Source organism: Ornithodoros turicata, unplaced genomic scaffold, assembly GCF_037126465.1.
Source record: "Ornithodoros turicata isolate Travis unplaced genomic scaffold, ASM3712646v1 Chromosome13, whole genome shotgun sequence".
Taxonomy (NCBI): Eukaryota; Metazoa; Arthropoda; class Arachnida; order Ixodida; family Argasidae; genus Ornithodoros; species Ornithodoros turicata.
In genome coordinates, this window is record NW_026999307.1 from 622,887 (window position 1) to 644,911 (window position 22,025).

Here is a 22,025-nt window from a genome sequence, read left to right on the forward strand (position 1 = left end):
AAGCGACGGTGAAGTCAGTCATTTCTGTAGAGCATTCGTTTGCATGTGTAGAGCACCTATTTAATATTGGCGGTAGTGCTTCAAAATGAAAGAAAGAAAACTGGGAAGGCTATCTGATAGTAACAAATATAAATGCAGCAAGTGACACACATGAAAGGAAGAACTGTGTGCGCATCCCTTCTATAGAGTTGAAGAAAGAAGAGCCGTTGTTCGTATGTGTTCAGCAAGAATAGACGGTTTTGTCCTCGCAAATTCCTGTCTGTGAGTTACTGATGACACCTTAACAGAGCTGGTATTTTAGAGTGTGTGTTCCTTCTTCATTTCATGTGGATGTGTCACTTGATATGTTTCCATTTGTTACTGTAACATACCAGCTACCCTGCTTCAGCACTTCAAGCTATTGGAAAGTAATTTCAAAAAGCAGTTCTCCTTGTGCACTAATAAGTACTTCTGATGCCATTCGCAAATTCAAACACCTCAGGGAAAAGAGGTGCTGACGCCAGCAATCGAACCTGGTTCTTATGATCTGTTCAATTCTTGATCTCGGCAGCTCTTTTCCCTGAGTTGTTTGAATTTGAGAATGGCATCAGAAGTCCTTATTAGTTCACAAGGAGAACTGCTTTTTGAAATTACTTTCCAATAGCTTGAAGTGCTGAGGCAGGGCAGTTGGTATGTCATAGTAATAAACATAAATGCAGCAGGTGTCACATTCACATTTGATTTGGTTTGATTTGGATTTCAGTGGTGCACTAGTTACTAAGGCCATAATATGCCAAATACTACTGGAAGTTTTACCTAGGTAAAATTAGTGTCAATGAAAAAATGGCTAGGAAGCAAGCAAGCTGGTGAAGACGATGTATAATGTAAAACCCCGACCCCAAGACTAGGGAACATGAAGGGACAGACACAACACGAACAACAAGACTTCGTGTTGTGTCTGTCCCTTCGTTTCCCTAGTCTAGGGGTTTTACATTATGCAAAATTAGTGTGTTCACAAAAATTAAGATAAATGCTGGATTAGTAATTAAAATCACAGAAAGGAATTCAATTTCTGGGCGTGTGAGGCTTACGTGTCCGTGTCGTCTCTAATTATGGTCTGCCTCGGCCAATTCTCGTGTGAAAGGTTTGGTTTTACGGACACTACAGATTTGATTCAAGTGGGACTGTTGTTTCTGCACACTGTTACATGTTCTTTCTTTCTTTATTTCTTCCTTTATTAGCAATACAAAACAAAAGAAAACATGCAAGAAATGGGATTGTAGGGTAAACCTGCGACGCAGCCCTAGATACAAAAAAAATATAAATAATAATGATAAAATAGTGCCACTGTCTTGTGAGGATACAGCAGAGTAGCAACAAACACACTTTGAAACTACAAACATAAATCTGATGTCAAAAATTAACAACACACAAAAAGTAACAACAAGCACACTTACAAACAGGAAACAAAATTTGACAATGTCAAAAATTATTTGTTGCCGTTAGCAGACGCACTTAAACAGAAAAAAACAGAAAAGAACAAGAACACTTAAACTTAAGTGCCCTTTTTTGCGTAATATATCATCTGTTCAAATGGGATGCGTATGTGAGTTAGTAAATGCATAATTTATGTGGCTCTGGATCAATGCCTAATATATCAGAAGAAGGACTCTGGTAGGTAAAATAGATTTGACTTTTGCAAGTGCAAGAAGACCGGGAACAATCATGGTCTAAACATCCAGAATATGTGGCTTCGATCATGGAGCTCATGCAGTGAAACACCCAGAAACTTTGCAGACGAGAATCTATTTATCTCATTGTCCCCAAAATGCAGTTTATAGTGAGTAGTTGCGTTTGCTTCCTGCTAACGACGAAATATGATGTAGCTAGATTTACTATCCAATATTTCTGTTTGGAGATAACCATGTTGAATACCTCAGAAGAACTGCGTTAGCTTTGGAAAACAATGAGCGTGCATCATTAGCCTCGACAAGGATGTTTGTGCCATCCGCATACATACATGTAACTCGTAAATAGTCCAGTACGTCGTTTACATATACTGGGAAGAGAAATGGGACGAAAACTGACCCTTGTGGAATGCCACTGTTTATTGGCAACATGCGTGACTACGCTTCACAGATCTGTACATACTTATATCTGCTGTTAAAGTAGCTCTGGGGGACGCCATATGCACCACACCTGGGGAGCTTCCTTTGTAGCATGCTGTGACCAAACAGATCAAATGCTTTGTTTTATGTTTTCTGTTGCATTCACAAAGGCCAACTCTGTTGATTTTGCTTTGCGCAAACCAAACTGAAAAGGTGTCAATAACTTGTGTCAATCAAAGAAATGTTGCAAACGCTTTAAGATTAGCATTTCCGCAATCTTGCTTAGGACCAGAAGAATAGCTATAGGTCTGTAGTTCTGAACTCCTTGTTTAGCACCTTTATGTATATAGGTATGGCCCTTGCTATTTTTAACTCTGAGGGATACACCCTAGCCTCAAACATTTTGTTGACAAGGTTGCCATGGGTTGTGAGAGGAGGCTAACGAAACCGCATGACAAATTCAGTTGAGATCCGATCGTAGTGGACCGAACGTGTTTTTTGAGTCCGTTAATTAGCTGCTCAATTTCGTGGGGATCTGTAGGAGCAAGAAAAAGGTGTTAGGTATGTTCCAGTTTGATCATAAGGGTTCGGCTCCGAAAAACAACTATAGTGGCTCAAACCTGTTATTTCTGAACAGTTCGGTCCATGAACGAGCTCAATAACATGAACTTGCTTCCATTGGAATGATCCACATTATGTCTACTGCACTACATTTGTTTGTTATATTTAACTTTGTATGATGGACTGAGGCAGGGGATTGCAATGCTCATGACAGATTTTTGGGATAGTTTATGCTGGGCACTCTAATGCGGAGAATGGGCAATGTGCACAAGTAAATCAGGCGTTCTTCTCCTATACCACGTATGTTATCATTACTTCCTCTGAGAAGTTGAGAACAGGCACTGTACCATTATCTGACACTTTGCATATATTTTAACAGTAAGTGAAAGACGTGCACCCTGCTTTCATAGCAAATAGCAAGCATAAATTCAATCCTTTAAACTTGCGCTAGCATTACTATAACATGTAACTTTCATCTTGCGAAGTATTTGCTCCTGAGCGTATTAAATGATGATGCCCTGTTCATGAAACATCGAGTGGCGACCACTGCCACCACCTGCTCAAAATCAGCAAAGCCATCACCTGTGAATGAAGAGAATGTAGAAGGCGGCATGGACTACATATGTCAGTCCAAGTAATCGCTTACAATGACATTGGCCAGTACCACTTTGTTTAAAACCTGATGATGTATATGCCCTTTTGTAACACTACGAATGTTTCTGAGTAGCCACAAAGATTGTGCTCTTCAGATTGCAGTTGTCGGTCTCACTGGAGCATATGTTACCGGCAAAGTATTCTGTTGAATACCACGGTCTTTTTCGCAAAGTATGAAGTCTGCTTCCAGGTAAACGTCTTTCACACTCTGCCTAGGCATTCTGTACATTGCCAAAGCCGCTTCGGGCAAAGTATGAAAAATGTTTCTTCTCGACAGTAAACACTTGTTGACGAATGAAATCTCTAATTTTCGTTATTTTGTGTGTGTATTGTTTGCAAAAACATGCGACCAGAGTGGGTCCGCCCATAGACTGTTCATCCGTCGTGACTGGTTAGTTTTGAGTATCCTTTTGCATTAACACAGGGCCAGAGTGGGTACAAGTACACTGTTCATCTGTCGTTACTGACTTAGGTAGTTTTGTTTATATGTTGCATGATGAAAACAAAACATTTTCGCACTTTGTCTGCCACAGCGTACACGTTCTGTACATATTCTATAGAATGCCTAGACACTGTATGAAATGAATTTCATTTAACACTTTGCCGGCTGATTTCGAATAGTTTATAAAATGCCTGGGGGATGGGGGCATTGTATAAAATGCCAGATTTAACACTTTGCCGGTAATATACGTATTATCATGAAAAAGTGTCTGCTTCGTGCAACAATTAATCAGTTCAACACATTGATTCTATTTCTTTCAATTTATTTAGTATTTTGTAGCAAACCTGTCTCTCCCTTCACTGCTCCTGTCTGCTATTTCTACTGCTATTAAACTTTATACATGTTTTGCCTGTGTGTACGGTTAAATCTTTGCATTTTTCCATGTTCATTTTTTTATATTTTTGCTGTCCTCCTACTGTTGCACAGGCATGTGGCAGTGTAATTCTCAATTTCTCGCTTCTTCAGCAAATTTTACTACATGTCATACTGTCGAGCACAAAACAAGTTAGATGTTTCATAGAACAAATCGATCGCGTCTGAGGCAGGCAACGCGGAGGGAGAAGGACTACCGCAGCCTGCGAAGGTTTGGAAACACCTGAAGGTTTATTGTCGCTCCTCGCGCTCGCCTTAGCTGAGCGCTCGTCGTCATCTTTTGATAGCTGCGCTACAGGGCTCCCCCCCTAGACACTGGTGCGTGATCAGTGGAGAGCGCCAGGAGACAGCGTTTTGTCGAGGACGGTTAGGCGGACGGCCCTTGTGTCGTGTCGGCAGAACGGGGAGCTGCGCCGGATAGGTGATAGCTTCGACATATGCGGGTTTGAGCCGGTCCTGGGAAACCGTTGTACGATGGCCGTTGATGTCGACCGTGACCGTCTTGTCGTCGCGGGAGAGGACCTGATACGGGCCTGTGTAGACTGGAGTAAGCGGGGGCTTCACGTGGTCCGCACGGATGAACACGTGGGAAGACTTGTTCAGGTCGGGGTGGACGAATATCTTTCTGTACAAAGGTTGCCGAGGCGGAGCCGGTTGGATGGTGCGGAACTGATCCCTGAGTTGTCTGGCGAAGTCGTCACCTGCGGGAGGGTGCCTGGAAGGGTGCTCCAAGAAATCGCCGGGTAACCGTAATGGGCAGCCGAAGACTAATTCAGCGGAGCTGCACTTAAGGTCCCGCTTGAGGGAGGACCTGAGGCCAAGGAGGACCCAAGGGAGGTGGTCGACCCAGTTGGTGGGGTCGGGGCGCGCGCAGATGGCGGCTTTCAGTTGCCTGTGGAGCCGCTCAACCATCCCATTTGCCGCAGGGTGGTAAGCGGTGGCCGTGATGTGCTGTGCACCAATAGCAGCAAGGAGGGATGAGAAGCTGCGTGAGGTGAATTGCCTGCCCTTGTCGGTAGTGACGATTGCAGGGCAGCCGAAACGAGCGACCCAGGCAAGAAGGAAGGCGCGACCGACGGTGTCAGCGGTTATGTCGGGGATGGGGACGACCTCTGGCCAGCGCGTGAATCGATCGACTGCCGTGAGAAGGTATCGGCAGCCATGAGAGATGGGCAGTGGGCCGACTAAATCGAGGTGAAGATGGTGGAAGCGGCCGGCTGGGGTCGGGAACGGCCGAATAGGCGTCCTTGTGTGGCGCTGTACTTTCGACCGCTGACAAGCGATGCAGGACTGGGTCCACCTGCGGATGTCCCTGTTGATTCCCGGCCAGACGTAACGATCGGCGATGGCCTTATGCGTCGCGCGCACGCCGGGATGAGCAATGTGGTATTCGGCGAATATCTTGCGTCGCAAAGGGTCGGGGACGAATGGTCGAGGTCGAGGCGTGGACACATCACACAAAAGGGGATCGTCCAAGCCGTGTAGGTAGGCTGGCTTGAGCTGCAGAGACGATGCGCAGGCTAGGTGGTCCTTTACTTCTGCGTCCTGCGCTTGGGCTTTCAAAAGCTGGGCGGCATTCACAGGAGAGGGCAGAAACGGGATGGCGTGGATGCGCGAAAGGGCATCAGCTGCCGAATTGTCGACACCTGGAATGTGGCGAACGTCCGTGGAGTACTCAGAGATGAACGCCAGCTGGCGGGTTTCGCGCTCGGAGTAGCCGGAATGGTTGCCGATGAATGCGAACGTCAGCGGCTTGTGATCAATGAGTACGTGGAATGCACATCCAGCCAGTAGATAACGGTAGTGCTTCACAGCAGCGTAGACTGCAAGAAGCTCGCGGCCGAACGTGCTGTAGCGTGCCTCAGCGGGCTTGAGGCGGCGGGAGAAGAAACCGAGCGGCCGCCACTCGCCATCAGCAAACTGTTGCAGAACAGCACCAACGACTGTGGTCGAAGCGTCCGTCATCAGGCGTGTTGGGGCAGATGGAATTGGATGAACGAGCAAAGTTGCGCTCACCAAAGCTTGTTTAGCCGCCTGAAAGGAACTCTCTGCTCCGGAGACCAGGATAACGGGGAAGTGGATGGTGTCGGTGCCCTTAGGAGGTCGGTGAGGGGATGTAGGACGAATGCGCAGCGGGGAATGAAACGACGGTGGAAATTGAGCAAGCCCAAGAACTGGCGGAGCTGTCGGACTGTTTGCGGGCGCGGGAAATCGCGGATGGCTTGAACTTTCGACTCCAGCGGGCGTATGCCGTGCTGGTCGATGTGATGGCCAAGGAACTGGGCTTCGCTTTTTCCGAAACTACAATTCTTTATGTTGATCACCAGGCCATGCTCTCGAAGGCGTGTGAACACTTGGCGGAGATGAGCGACGTGTTCTTGCTGGGAGGCGCTTGCAATAAGGAGATCGTCTATGTATGCATAGACGAATGGCAATCCTCGTAGCACGTCATTGATGAACCGCTGGAAGCTTTGCGCTGCATTGCGCAGGCCAAATGGCATTCTCACGAATTCGTATAGCCCAATTGGTGTAATAACGGCGGTCTTCGGGATGTCGGGCGGGTGCACAGGGATCTGGTGATAAGCCTTAACCAAATCCAGGGTGGTAAATACTGTGCAGCCCGCAAGATCAGCCGTGAAATCGTGAATATGGGGCAGCGGGTACCTGTCCGGTATTGTCTTGGTGTTGAGGGCTCTATAATCCCCGCACGGCCTCCAGTCACCTGGGTCTTTCTTCGGTACCATGTGTAATGGTGATGCCCAACTACTGGAGGACGGGCGGATGATGCCCAGGTCCAACATATGCTCAAACTCTCGTTTGGCTATGGCAAGACGAGTACCGTGGAGCCGGCGGCAGCGAGAAGAGACGGGAAGGCCGGTGGTAGCGATGTGGTGTGTCACGTTGTGTTTGACTTGGACCTTCAGATTACAGGGCTTCGTAATGTCCGGGAACTCGTCCAGGAGCGCGCCGTATGGCGAAAGGAGGACGAAGCGCGCGGATACCGGTCGGAGCTTGCGGAGACGAGGCACCTGTCACCTGAAGCGTAGTGGTGCTGTCACATAAGCGGCGATGGCGGACATTAACGGCAAGGTTGAAGAATGCCAAGAAATCTGCGCCTAGTATGGGTTGCGTGACGTCGGCAATAACGAACACCCAGCGGAAAGTTCGCCTCAGTCCAAGGTCGAGCGTTAAAGAGCGTAGCCCATATGTCTTGATCGCTGTGCCGTTTGCGGCTTGAAGGTTTGAGCCGGAGTGGGAACGGCGACGATCAGCAGCAGACGCTGGAATTACGCTGAACTCAGCGCCAGTGTCGACCAGAAAGCGATAGCCCGCGATGCGGTCGCGTATAGTGAAGAGGCGGCTGGAAGTACGGCCGGGATCGCCTGCCGCCATCAGTGATCGGCCCGTTGGTTTTCCTGCCAAGCGCAGGGTGGGACGCAACGTTGGGACGCAACGTTGAGCTCTGTGCCGAAAACGATGATGGTACCAGCAAAGCCGGTTAGCGGCCTGGGGTTCATGCGGAGGAGTCGGTGATGAGCGGCGGCGGGATCGAGGAGCGGAACGGCTACGGCGTCGAGCACCAGCAGCCGCGAGAGATTGCAAGGCATCAGTGAGCTGTTGGAGCTGGAGCTCAATGCGGTCCAAGCGCGGGGAGTGCTCCGATGTGGCTGCGGCCATGATGGACGGCTTAGGGGGCTCTGAGTAATCCGCAATCCGGTCAGCCAACGTTGCCAGTCGGTCAAGGGATAAATCGTCCGACCCTGCCAAAACCACACGCATCGCTTGCGGAAGTCTTTGGAAGAACAGCTCTCTCAAGATGGGTTGCTGTGCTTCGGTAGCGGAATCGCCGAGGAGTTGTTTCATGCGATGGAGCATCTGCGATGGCTTTCGGTCGCCCAAGTCTTCGTCAGAGAGTAGCTGCTGGAGTTTTGCGCGAGCGGAAACTTCCATTCTATTCAAGATGGCGGTCTTCAGAACGTCGTATGCATGATCGAGCTGAACTGCGGCCATGACGTCGTCCAGTTCTGCCGCAACTTCCAGAGGAAGACCAGCCATAGCGTGAAAATACTTTGACTGCTGGGACTGGATATGTCGAAGCTGAAATTGGGCCTCGACCTGTCTGAACCAAGACCACGGGTTCTGGCGCCAAAAAGGGGGCAACCGCAGCGTAGTGGTCGTCGAAATAGGCGGGTCATCTGCGCTGGAGGAATGATTGCCTGAGGGTGATGCCATCGACTCAGGCAAAGGCTGCGTATGTTCGACGCGGGTCACCAAATGAGGCAGGCAACGCGGAGGGAGAAGAAGGACTACCGCAGCTTGCGAAGGTTTGGAAACAACTGAAGGTTTATTGTCGCTCCTCGCGCTCGCCTTAGCTGAGCGCTCGTCGTCATCTTTTGATAGCTGCGCTACACGTCACCTGATGTAATGCAGACATAGTGCAGAAATACTTGCGATTAAAACTGCACCAGAGTGCTCAGTCCCTTGCATTGCATCTGCTTTTTCAAACAAATGGACCACGTACGTTTAATGTTTTAATATAGCAACTTGCTGCAAGCACCCACGTCTTAGCACTCGACAACCATGCGTTTTGAAAGCCTCTGCAAAGTGTAAAATGCCTTAGACTTGATCATCTAGACTTGAGTGATCAAAACGAAAACAAACAGATGTTGGGGACCACCTGCACTCTGAGCAGGGAATGGCTTATTATCATTAATTCCATGCCATTGTGTTTGCGTGTCAGAATTTCTACAGTTTGTGTAACTAAGCAGACCAAGCTGTTAGCGAAGTAAGAATCTATCGCCAGGCATCGCTGTTTCTCTAAATACAGGTATCAGATGACAACGGAGGCGCACCGGCCGACGCCAGAGAGAGAGAGAGAGAGAACCACGAGACACGAACGAAAGCGGACGCGTGGCCGCTCGGAAAGTTTAATTTCATCCTATATCTAGTATGTAACTTACCAAATAAAATTCAGTTATCCCGTTACGAATTCACTGTGACTACGGTGCTCACAACTGACACCAAACTGCATCAAACTGTGCACAAATCCGACCATGAGACTAAACAAGTGAACGGCATGTGTCTCTGCTTCTTCAAAATAATGATTCAAAATAAAGATCGCGGCGTGGTAATCCAATTCTCTCATCAACCGTCACCAGCGCAGGCAGCATAACATGAAACTCCACCTAACATCGGCATTTTCCGAGGCGCTGTTACACACTTCGGGTTTACGCAGCAGCACAGGTACACAATATCACACGATATCCGAATCCGATCGGGCACAGCGATGCCTCCCTTGCTCCTTCCTTCAATGATGATTTATGATGAGATTCACCAACAACAGAACAAGTAAACACCTAAACATTTGGCAATGTGGCCCACGGCTTTATCGACACACACACACACAAATAACAGCGTATCAGCTTTCTTGCATGATGACAAGCACACTAAAGCTAACACCGTGTCCGTGCAGTTGTTTCATGGTACGAAGCATATTTTGGACCGAAAACTAGAACCAAAAAGTGCAGCTAAAGTGGCACGTCTGATCAGTCAACACGCAAACTCACAGTCAAACTCACAAGACATTTGGAATTATTTTCTGCCGCGGGTGTGGCGCTGTCACAAGGATCATCCGGGTTCGGCCAAGCCACGACGAATGGAAGTTGAGAACTGTTTTTCAGAGCGGACAACGACACCCCTGTTTGCTGCTATACCACTTGACTACAGCGACCAATCAAATTGGGTGGATTTTGAACAGTTCATTTTTAACGATATATTGTTAACCCTAGATTTTTGAGAATTTATTGTTAAAAGTGGATAGTTATGCGGTTTATTTTTAATGGTGGATTCCTAAGCGTATATTCTGGGCGTTTTATTTTTAACGGTGGATACTTACGCGATTATTCATGAGCGTTTATTTTTAACGGTTTCAAATACGTTACACCCCCTGTTTCTGTACACCAAATCGCATGTAGCAGAGATCCGTGTCATAATATCGGGGTATCCTTTTCGGCTTCGTATCACCGATTGAAGCACGTTGTAAGTGTGGGCTGACCGGACTGCACTTGCATTCAAAGTAGTGATTAACGTTGTATGTTCGGCAGTACAACGTTTCAGTAAGTGCCTTGGTTCGTCTTGGTGCTAAAACAAATACGGTATCACTAATGAACCTTCCAGATTCATGAGTTTTCGATGACTGTTGAAGTCTTGATCAAACGAAAGTCGACGGGTCGAAAGTTACGGTTTGCAGGGCGGACACGCCGGAGCATAAATGCTGGTTAGTTCATTGTCATGTCAGCCCGACTTCGGTTGTTGCATTTTTCGCTGGTAGTGAAACCACACACTGAAAATTTTGCGCAAGTGCTTTTGTTTGCATATCATGGTTTCATAGCAACTGCATTTTTCTTTTTATATGTGCTTGGACTATCTTGCATCGATGGATATGAAAATAGTGGTAACCTACACTACGAAACATCTATTTGCACATAAGCCTAACAGTTCCCTGTGAGGTAAGGGGAAGCAGTTGTCTCTGATGTGTGATTGTGTTGTCCTCCAATGTTCCTGGTGTTCGATGTGCCCCCTAATCTTACTCTAGAGGGAGCCCCTTTAAATTTTTTGTCAACAAAGTATTGCAAATACAGTTGGTGGAAGGCTCTAACTGCTTTCCATTTACATGGTTGTCGTGTGGTTAACGAAATCGAACTTTTTTTCAGATGCTGTGAAAGTCAGTAGGGAAGTGTGATGTAGAAGAAAGGACTGCAAGAAGCTTGCTAAAGAACCGCACAACATGTATGGGCAGCAGACAAAATATTCATCAAACGATACTAAACTAGTATTTCTGTGTTTAGTCGTTTTGAATCATCCTTGGTATTGTATGGAGAACAGCGTGACTATGTCATTCCGTCTTACTTGACCCAAACAGCTATCTGGCAGTAGTGCAAGATTTGAGTTCCTAAAGGGTTTATTCACTGAAGTCACCTCAGTGCCATACTATAGGTCCCTCAATGTTACGTCCTTGCATTTGTTCGCTGTATTATGCCTTTTAGGTGACTATTAACACCGAAAACATGGAAATTGCTTGGATACTCTACAAATCTCAGAGCAACAAGTTTGAAACACCAGAAATACGGTGAGTATAATATGGGTAACAGCTTGGGTGAGATCTACAATATGGTGGCCGATGGCAGCAAATCTGCCTGCTAGCGACAGTGGCGGTCTCCTGCGGATGACGTCATGTGAATAAACCTTATAATATTTGACGTGGTGATACAGCTCTTGCTTTGTATTGTCTTTTATAATATACACAGTGTTTGTTTTCATCCCGTACAGAATTTTTGCACCAAAGTTATGAGGGCAGCACAGATGTTGTTTTAGCGTAATGCAGTGATGGAAGTGCTGCGCCAATCATGGAGTGCTGCGCCAATCATGGAGTGCTTCGCAGTCGCTTGCTCGACCAGGTAAGGTCGTGCGTCACGAGAAAACGCCTGTCACATTGATGTACTTTCACTAGGTGTCTTTCACAGCGACATCTGTTACATCCTCGTTTCCCTGAGACCCTGGCAGCGTCCACATAAGGTAGTCACGCACAAACAGATTTTCAGCTGTTGCTGCAATTCGTGTAGTGTAGCTGTAACAGTCCTGTGATTTTTGTACGTGCAGCTTCTTTTCTTTATGTGTCTCTCAGATCAGTGTTGATACAGTTTTTGCTCTTATGTGGCCAGAGAAGCATCCCGTGAAAGAGTGTGTATAGCCACTAAACAAACTAGTTAGAACTAGCAGGCTACATAGTGCTTTCTGACATGTTTTGTTCTATTTTCTAGCCACAGTGAGTCATTGGAGGCAGTGCTGCAGCACCAACAATCACTGATTGGAAGAAATGAATGAGGTGGCCATCAACACCCTGCTGCCAGTTCAACACTCCTCAGTCAAAACACAAGACGCCTGCTTGGCAGCAAAGTCAATCCAGTTTTAGACTGAGTTTTGTAACGCAGACTTCGTGTGCGGTTTACTGTGAATAAATGTTTATGCTGAGATCCATGCTGCTATCAATTATATCACATTTCTGCATGAATGCGTGCCAGGACGGTAGCAGGACTAGTTATGGTCTAAAGTACGTCTAAGGGTGGCTAAAGTAAGGTACAGGAAATGTATAACCCTAGACCTGTCGCCTGAATGGAGGAATAAAATTGGTCTAGCTGTAGACTTCATGTCTAATACATGGTTAAGTGTCTGACCCTGTTCCAGACATCAGGTCAAAAGAATGTCTAAATCTCGTCTAGGTACATAGACATCGGATGTCTAGGGCTCGATGGCTAGGTGGCGTAACGTTAGACGTGTTATTTGACGTCTAGTGGACGGATACTGGACATTTGGTCTAGTGCCAAGACATTCTATAGACATTCCTTATCTCTTTTTTTAGACGTCATTTAGACGTCTACCAGCCCACCATGTGCTCCCTGGGCTCTGTCCCCCACTCCTTCGTGCTGACCTCTCCCCATCTGTCTACGTCTGTATGCCGCTCATAGCCACAGTTGCTTCGCGGCGCTAACACGTAAAAAGAAGTTGATACTTTCGGGCTAGGTCTAAAAGTATACGTCTACTAGACCTCCACTGAGTTAGATGTCTAGTGAATGTCTGTATCTATACGGCTACTCGACCTCTACAGGGTGTTACGTTTATCCTTGATGGGTTCTTGATATGGTACAATACCGGGCAAACCAGGTCGATGTAGAATTTCTTTAGTTACCAGCACTACGGACATACAAGCGACGAACGCCATTCACGCGCTACCCCACATCTCTTTCATCGTCGTCGTCTCGCAACGTCCAAGAACGTGTAATCCAAACTCACATACACAATAATCACCAATGCGGTTGTCACTCACACGGTTCGCTAACGGTATTGCCGCTGCCGAACCGGAGGAGTCTGATCCGAGTCGTCATTCTCCCTTCTGGTTGGGCCTTCACGATGACTTTCGCCAACTGTGTTGGAAAACGACGACAACTAACATTTGGCGCGCACATCGCTCGCGCACCAGTTCTTCTGGGGCGCGTTCCCAGCCACGTCGTAGGTGCGCGAGCTCGCTATTGTTTCACCCATCCCCAAAGCAACGGTCGGGTCACGTGACAGGCTTCGAGATGGAGCACTAAAGAGCCGTTCCCTAATACCCCGGCGGCTGCTCGTGCATCACGTGACCGTAGCCGTTGTGAGCGGAGGTAGGACGACCCAAACCTCTTCGGGGTTCGCGATGAAAATGACGGATGTGCGACCCGGAACGCACATATCGCACTTACAGCGATGCTTTCGCTACGATGTCAGAGGACAACTTCATTGCGACCTTCCGCTTGTCTAAGAACGCTGCTAGAGAGATCTGCGAAGCTGTCAAGGGGGATCTAGATCGGCGTAAGTATAACTATAGAAACTCGTACAGTGCACTTGCTAACTCCATTTGTGCACCAATGCAGAAGTTCCATTTTTAAACAACGGCACATTTCAGCGGGTGTACCCTGTTACCCACTCTTAAAGGGACTATGAAATTTCCCGAACCCCCATACTTTTTTTCGATGGAAACTGTTCTTCCCGCAGAGAAACTAATATGCCACAAATTTTTCCGGACGAAATCGCTCCACTCTGCGAGGAGCCCGCGCTGGAAATGTCTCTTCCGCGTTCCTCCTCTCCCGCGCATATTTCCCTGCCGATGGTGTAACTGTACGGACCGCTCTTCGGTTCCCCGTTACGTCACCGGTGTTGCACAATGGCAAGTAATGCCGCGAGCTCGCGCTGTGGCTGCCGCCACTGCCGAAATCTGCCGATCGCGCGAAAGCTGCTGTCATGGAGATTTCCACTCCCGATGAACGCATACGCGGGATCCTACGGCGCATGCTCCTGGCGGGATTCCTCGGCTCGGCAACACGTCACGATGACGTGTTGCTGAGCCGGCCGTGGTCGCGTCAAGTTACCCGTTGTGTCTCCGCTCGGCAGCTCGTCACGCCGCGGCGCCAGCTGTCCTCCCTTCGCCGCTCCGTTTAAATTCGCTCCCGAGAAATCCGCTCGCGCGACGACAGTAAAATTTCGGTTCTAGACTCAGAAAAATGTCTTCTTTCGAACGAAACGAAGAAAAAAATCGTTTCATAGTCCCTTTAATAATAAAACTTTTGAAATCCACGCTAAGAAATCCACCCTTCAAATTCCAATCTTTTCAAATTCAAACTGTCAAAATAAATCACAATGGGTCGATGCAGTCCAGTGTTAAGCATGGTTTTACGTGAGAAAATCAGTGTTTAAGAAGGTCACACTCCAGAATAACGAGTCTTTATGCAATTCTGTGTGGTATTCAGCATGTATCTCTCAATTATTCATTAATTTAATTAAGTTAGAGGCGTAAATAACTACGCGTATGAATACTAGGAAAACAACGCTTCAGAGGTTCGGCCGTTCGGCTACTATTGGGGACGAGGCTATTAGAGAAAATGGAGTAACGACGGAGCTGTATAGTGTTGCGTGATGTGCTGCATGAAAAGGATAATCACTGCAAGCTCTAATAAAGCATATGTTTCTTCTGCCGATTTCGTCAGGTATTTTTCAGACGTGTAACGACTTGGTGTGCTAACACGTGCGTGTAACTTATGAAGGAATTCATTGGTTAAGTGACATTGATGCAGTCGTAGCTGTTTTGGACAGGCAATCTGGTAGCGAAAAATGTCCACGATAGGCAACATATAAAACGTACCGCAAAACTGCTGTGTCGACCATTTGTCACGACGGTAATCACGTACATCACGGTAAACATCATGGAAACGTCTCTTGCTTTCCTCGGCCTCGGCCTACGAAGAACCGCTAATGTTATGTTTGATAAGCGCCGCGAAAAGTGGTTTAGCAAGGTAAAACTGTGCCGGGAACGCCGTCACATGAGGGATGTGTTTAATTAAATCACAGTGAAAGATAGCAAATGAATGTTACTGGTCATGTAGAAAGCAGATCTCGTTCACCAACATATCAATGGATTGTTTAAATAGTGTTCCTGTCAATGGACAACTGACGTTTTCGTCCCGTCTATACTGAGAAATGTTGGCCCAGAGCTTGGTTTCTGGATGCCACAAAACACTTCTCGCCAATGTGGTGCACTGTGACTCAATGGGGCGTTTACAGCTCAGTGTCATTACCACATGAGGCAAGTTGGCTCTCTCAGGTGCTGTAGAAGATCCAGAGTATATTCTTTGTCATTGCCCACACTACTGAGCTTTCCAAACTGCCATTTTGAGATCTGAATAATCTGAACTCCTGCCCCTCTCTCTAAAATTTCTTGGCCTATAGCTAAATCGAGCCCACGAATGCCTGCTCTCGAAGCTCTTTTGGCAATTTTGGACTCCATGGGACATTATTTCCTTCCTCACACCACAAGCAGCTATGGGGTAGAGTACCGCCCCAGGCAATGAAACTCTCTGTCCATCTCAAAATAAAGTTGATGAACGGCATCTGCAACTTCTGTGAGGTGGTTTAAACCACTCTTATAACTACATGATATAGACAAAATACAGAAACCGACACTTCCTCAGGTAGGACCTAAGGAAGCGTGGACCTCCATGCGAAACCTTGTACAAATTAAACTTAAACAAAAATCTTCAGTGTCGGTTTCTGTATTTTGTTTATGCGATCTACAGGACTTGACTCCCCTCTTCGTATATCAACCACATGGTATGTGTAACCTAGGAATGCTGGTATGTGGGTGGAGTGACTAGTTTGCCACAGTACCACAAATAAGAACACAAATGGCTGATAAATCCGCTACAGAATCTGGGCCAAGACGATGAGCACTTGGAATCATCACAGTTTTCAATACCATGCAGAGGAAGATAGAGTAGAGTACCCTCAAATTTTGTACTACTTTTTCTGAATTACTTGTAATTATGCAGCAGCTATATAGGCAGCAGTTAAAATGCTACTCAGAATTGCCAAAACTTCATGCTAGCACTCAATTCTTTTTACAAACTTTGGTTTGTGATGTGATGAATGTTTCGGTGACTTAGGCCCGGTTTCACCAACTCTGGTTAACTGAACCAATATCAAGGGTTGCCAATCCTCGAACAGACACTTAACAGACACTTCTTTTTTTCCATCGGTGATGTGGTGAAGCAGATAGTTTAATGACCGTTAATCTTAGTTCAGATGCTGAAAAGGTTGGTGAAACTGGGTCATTATGTAGCCTTTGTGTTCTGGTGCTGTGCAATGGTTTTTCGAGGGATTCAAACTATAAAAAAAGGGTAGTAATAAAAAAACTTCTTGGCATACCTACCTACCTACATATATGTCCTGGACAGCATGTAAGAAACTCAACAGAATAGAAATGTCATCATGACATTGGTAGACAGACTGATACCGAAACAAATCGGAAGGGGAGGGCTGGGTTCCACGAATGGGCACTTGTTCACTGCCTCCTCTTGAAAGAAAAGTAGGACCGAAAGTTGCGTGCTCTGTCAAAGACCACCATAAACCCCTCAAGACCGTGCCTTTTTGATGCGAACTCGTCCCCCCTAGCTTTGAGCGTAGCTCAACTGTACCAAATTGGTGGCACTGTTGAACAGTATGATGTCATTTGTTTTTATGATGGACAGTGTGATGTCATTTGTACCGTTTCTAAGGCACTTTGTACAAGGGTTTTGTATGCCAGCAGTGTACTGTCTGCGAAAGGTAGTTTCCGTGTCCACTTCAAGAAGACAATTTTTTTAAGAGGCTTAAACGATGTGTAACTAATGTGTGATTCCCACAAAATATCAGAAGAGAGGTGCACACTTAAATACCTGAAACCCTCAACTCAATTAATTGTAGGATCAAATTTACGTGGAAATATATTGAGGTTTGTCTCGTTCATAAAAGACATCATTGCACACTCTGCAAAGTGCATCGGTAGTTGCCATGGCCTACATCAATCATAGATACTGCAAACCACTCATTGAGCATAGTCAGTCCGCGGTACACAAAGTGAAAAGCGTCATTGCCCATTGTGAACATGGCCATGCAACAGTGCTTGCGGCTCCGCATTTCTCACTAGTTTCTTTCATCACTTTGTTATGAGATGACTAACGCTTTGCCAATTCAACACTTGGAACTTTGGAACAACTTTGCAAAGCATATGTACTCGTATGCACTTCCTTTAATCACTTCAGGAGTATTTCTTCCGTAACATATCTCAGCAAAGCAGTATGTCATGTAGGTAACACAATTTTGGCACAGTATTTCCTTGATATGTCCAACAAGCAGAGATATCAAATCTTGCCAAAATGGTGTGCCACGTGTCCGTGTAAAGACGAGTCGCTTAGATGGAATAGGTACAGCATCTTGATGTTGAATGCAAGAAGTTAATGTTTGACAACATATATGTCGTGGGTTAAATAGAGCAGTATACCATACACATCAGAAGAATGCCAACACTTCAGTGCTTTACCTTTACCTGTTATTCCAATGTTTACTCTCCCTTCTATTGGAATTATGTATTTCAGCATCATTTTTGTATTACTGAATTTTAATTTGGCAATCTTTTCACATGTCTTGTGACAATGTAAGCAGTGTTTATGTGCCTCTCACAACCTGCATCTTTATGCAAAAGTACTCCAAAAGGCGGGAGACGACATAACTAGACAAAAAAGTAGAGAACTCCAACTTAACATAACAAAATAACAAGGTTTACTAAGACGTTTCATCCGTCATGCGACAGACATCATCAGTGCCAAACTGAATGAGCGATTGCACAACCGGTCATTATTTAAGGAGATGGGAGTATTGTTCGGGGAAGGGCCACGGTTTTTCTTAAAAACCGAGGGGTCACTGCGTATGTTCCGAGACTCTAGAAGCTTCCTGTGTCCCCATCTTTGTTCTCTCTTGTTATGTTAAGTTGGAGTTCTCTACTTTTTTGTCTGCATTTTTATGTCTGAGGGTGTTTTTGTGACAAGAGGGCAAGGGTACCGGCAACATGGCACATGTTCACAAAAATGCAGAACCAGAGACACACACACACACAAAGTATCTGAGCATAACACAGTCCCAATCATTTTGTCGTGTCCTTTTTGATGTATCGTCTGTTCTACAGTTTTTTTTGTTTTGTTTTTTCGTGTGTAGTTTCTGGATTTTAAGCCCAGGAGCAGTTGCTGTAGAGGATGCTGAGAACATGTGAAGCATACATTTTCTCATTCTCACATTATGCTGTAAGCAGTGTGAAATACAACCCAAAAGGAATTTAATGAGAGACAACTTGTCATCAAGATCAGTGTGGGAACATTGCAAAGGGAAAATAATTCTGAACCATAATGAATTTCTATCCTATTTAATGGTACAGTATCAGATGAAAGTAATCCAAATAATATTAAAGAAGTAACCGTGCAAATTATGAGTCAAACAGTGAAGCTGGCTACAGTACACTACAATGTGTCACATGTAACAATATCAGTGTTTCCAAAACTGACACATAAACCATAGGAAGGCCGCAATAGTCAAAGCAGGGGTTACACCAGTTGGCGAAAAGAAAAAGCAGATGAAATGAACGCAATATGCGACAAAACCAAGGAAACTATCAAGCTACAACTCCAATATATTGAAGTTGTTTTTAAAAAATAGAAGTTAGTTCAGCGCACAGATATCAGCTGTCGAACACACAGCCATCCCGAAAACTATGCCCATCTTCGTTGATGCACCCACGAATCCACAGGAAGACCGCCGAGGCTTTCCCACTCGGATTAAGTATCTGTACCTTGAACTGTGAACAGTTTGGTGTACACTCCAGAAAACAAGAACAGCTGATTGCCGATTTCATGGGCGCGGCCATGCGAGCCGACAAGGACAGTTCAACAGAGGAGCAATTTGAACGCGAATGTGGCGCTAGTGGTAGGCGCAACAATTTGCACTTCAAACGACGTAAAGTGACCAAAAATTAAGCAGCGAGGATGCGTGCTTGCTCATTTGTGATTATTTGGGCCTGTAATCCACATCACGGTTCAGAAAAGCTACTAAAAATGCCGATGACTGGCACAAGAAAAACGAGTTTGCAATGTTTTTTGACCCGTTGCGGTTCAAGCGAATATATCTTTTTTGTGCTTCCTTCCTCTTTTTTCTTTCTCGTTTTTCTTTTTCTTTTATTGTTTTTACTGTTGTCGGTTCGTTCCGGAGCCCTAGCTTGGAAAGCTGCTCCTGTTTAGTTTCGGTATAAATCGGAATGTGGGGGCAGGGGGAACAGTCCACCGCTCCTCGAGTTTTCACAGTGCTGGCTCTGCCCCCCACCCCCACCCTCGAATTTTCCCTCCGATGACCTCTTTGAAAATGCCGTACTTCTCAATCTTTAACTCCATGTCCAGCAGTGCTCTCCCTCAGGTTAGGTTAGGTTGGGTTAGGTTAGGTTAGGGCTCGCTCCCCCTTGCTGACTTCCGAGTTAGTGCGAGCGAAGTATCTCGATAATGGAAAATCTGAAACGGTGCACTAAAAACAAATGTCACCTCTGGGGATAATAATTTGAAGCATATAGATGAAGGATTCATCTCATATCTAAACCGATTGCCAGCAATTCTGCTCTTTCTGTTTCTCGAAGAAAGAAAAAGAGCTTCACACACACACACACACACACACAAAAAAAAAAACATCTTAGTGAATTATGCAAATTAGAATGCCAAAATACCTTGCAGATAAGGTTTTCCCCCACTCGCGTACGCGTACGTGCGAAACTAATGTACACATGGTCCTAGTTGTTTTATTTTTAAAAAATCTCCATTAAAATATGGCTACGACCACAAAGTATGCGTTTGTTGCACCCCGTTTATTTTGTGTGTGTGTGTGTTTCAGCTTGGGGGGGGGGACGAACTTTTATAAAAAAGTCACGAGAGCACGTCATTTTCACAGTTGAGTTCTACGGGCGCGTATCTTTTCCAAGAGAGACTGTAATGACTAATAAGGATGACAAATCAATTAAATTCATTAATTAACTCTAATAAGGACGTCTTGAACAAAAGCCAGATACCGATATGAGAGACTGTCCTAGTTAAAGGGGTTGAGAATCCAAATCCGAATATTGGATAAAATCATAGTGGAAATGTAGATTTATGGGTACCAAACACCTTCGTCGAAACCCCTTCACGCTGCGCTCCCGCGTTGCGAAGTTACGGCCCATGGGATTTGGGGAGATCCCTTCACTCTTGACTCACCACCTCCTCGCCCGTTCTCGGTATGACGTAGTACCGAGCGCGCAGCAGAAGGGCGGAAGTGCGAAGGTTTCCGTCCCCATGACGACGCCTGTAAACAGGGACGCGTCGAACGCTGGGACGCGGCGAAGTGCTTTCGCTTTCCGATCAGATGGAAGAAGGATCGCTTTCCGAACTCGAGAGGAGGCTTCTGAGACTGAGCCAGGAATTCGGGATGACACCATATCAGGACGATCCTGTACGAGAGTCTGCCGAGAGTTCATTGGAGTCGGCGTCGGATACAGAAGACGGTGACAGAAGCGTCTCCACGGACGAACCGACTCCGGACGAACAAAATAGGACGCTAAATGACTGGTAAGCTGAGCATTTAAAACATTGAGGTCGTCTTGTGTAAAACACCTTCCGGTGTCTTCTGTTTCTGTAAAGTGTCAGATTCTTTCGAGCCCGAGAAATAACGCACGTATGTTTCAAGTATTTTGGGGCTGAGCTGCCGTACGTTCGCTGTTGTTTGTAAGCCAAGTGTAAAACATTCAGATCAGAGTATGATCGCCGGTGATTACCAGTCTCTGAACTATATTTCCATTCAGGTGTGATTGTCGCATATGCGGACAAATGCCGACTGTACAGGAACGCATTTGTTGCCGCCGCATCAACGAGGTGCTGCGCAAACAACCGAAGGGTTGTATCACAGAGAACGAGCACTTCCGCACAGTGTGTTTGCACACTGAGGTCCTTTCTGTCGCGCTGTGCGAGCCTCAGGATCCCAATACGCCAGATTCGAATCAGCAACAAGCGCAAGAAAGAGGGTACAGGTATGTATCCAAGATAAAGAAGTTCGTCAGATCTATTTGGTATTACATGTGATGTGAAAATGTTTCGTTAAGCATTATTGTTGCACTGTATCACACCCTTCATTTGCTCCGAAAATCTTGGAGCTTGGGCAGCATTTTGCCAAAGCACTTAGTTTGTCACATAGTACATAACAGTTGTAGGGTCCCCGGCTTTTGTCTTGCATGCCCGCTAGCATAGTGGTTAATCCATTTCATCATAATGTGAATTTTCCTTGCAGAATGTATCGCTTTGCTGCTTATAGACAGTTCACACGCTGGATTTGGGGATACCTTGGGCCAGACAATCGGAAAACACTTCCAGCATGTGTAGTCACAACCATTAGAAAGGAATTTCCCTCCACATCATACACAGGGTTCAAGCAGTCAAGGGTGGCTTGTCATGGAGTGTGAAAAATATAGGAACTCATGAGACGTGTGCAAATACAGAATATGTAGTGTTTTAATTTTTAGAATCAAAATAATTTACAGAGCCCACTTTAGAGAAAGCAAATCACACATGTATTAGAGGATCACAATTCAAACTGAAAAACTCATCAGCATCATTTCAAAGAGTTTTACACATATTCTTTGCCTCTTCATCCAGCACTATTGCTTGGTGATGAGGATATCGTCCCTTTTAGTAGAGCTTTTAATTTTGTAAGTGCTATTGCAATATCAAACCATTTGTAGTTTTAAAGGGGCATTTTATATATTATTTCTCTGCTTATATTTAACATGTTACCTATTTTAAACTCATCTCATCTTGATCACAGTGTTTGCACATTATGACCTTTGTTGTTGATGTGCCACAAAAACTCCAATCATCATCGTCTGGACTGAA

The 22,025-nt window shown here is 45.8% G+C and overlaps 2 protein-coding genes across 2 annotated transcripts; one reads left to right on the forward strand and one right to left on the reverse strand.

Annotated features, from left to right (window-relative positions):
• Positions 1-7,101: 7,101 nt before the first annotated feature.
• On the reverse strand, positions 7,102-8,409 carry LOC135372142 (uncharacterized). The gene has a single exon (XM_064605836.1). It carries the CDS (start codon positions 8,407-8,409, stop codon positions 7,102-7,104), a length of 1,308 nt encoding a protein of 435 aa, XP_064461906.1.
• Positions 8,410-20,505: 12,096 nt separating this feature from the next.
• LOC135372143 (uncharacterized) lies at positions 20,506-21,595 on the forward strand. The gene is made up of 3 exons (XM_064605837.1): positions 20,506-20,708; positions 20,942-21,166; positions 21,424-21,595. Exons 1-3 carry the CDS (start codon positions 20,506-20,508, stop codon positions 21,593-21,595), a joined length of 600 nt encoding a protein of 199 aa, XP_064461907.1.
• The last annotated feature ends 430 nt before the right edge of the window (positions 21,596-22,025 follow it).

What these genes read in the sequence shown, in the direction of transcription:
- LOC135372142 (XM_064605836.1), bottom strand. Translation starts at nt 8,409, where the DNA reads ATGGCATCACCCTCAGGCAATCATTCCTCCAGCGCAGATGACCCGCCT.
- LOC135372143 (XM_064605837.1), top strand. Translation starts at nt 20,506, where the DNA reads ATGGAAGAAGGATCGCTTTCCGAACTCGAGAGGAGGCTTCTGAGACTG. An exon ending in AATAGGACGCTAAATGACTG is followed by an intron (nt 20,709 to 20,941) that starts GTAAGCTGAGCA and finishes ATTTCCATTCAG; the next exon opens with GTGTGATTGTCGCATATGCG. An exon ending in GCGCAAGAAAGAGGGTACAG is followed by an intron (nt 21,167 to 21,423) that starts GTATGTATCCAA and finishes TTTTCCTTGCAG; the next exon opens with AATGTATCGCTTTGCTGCTT.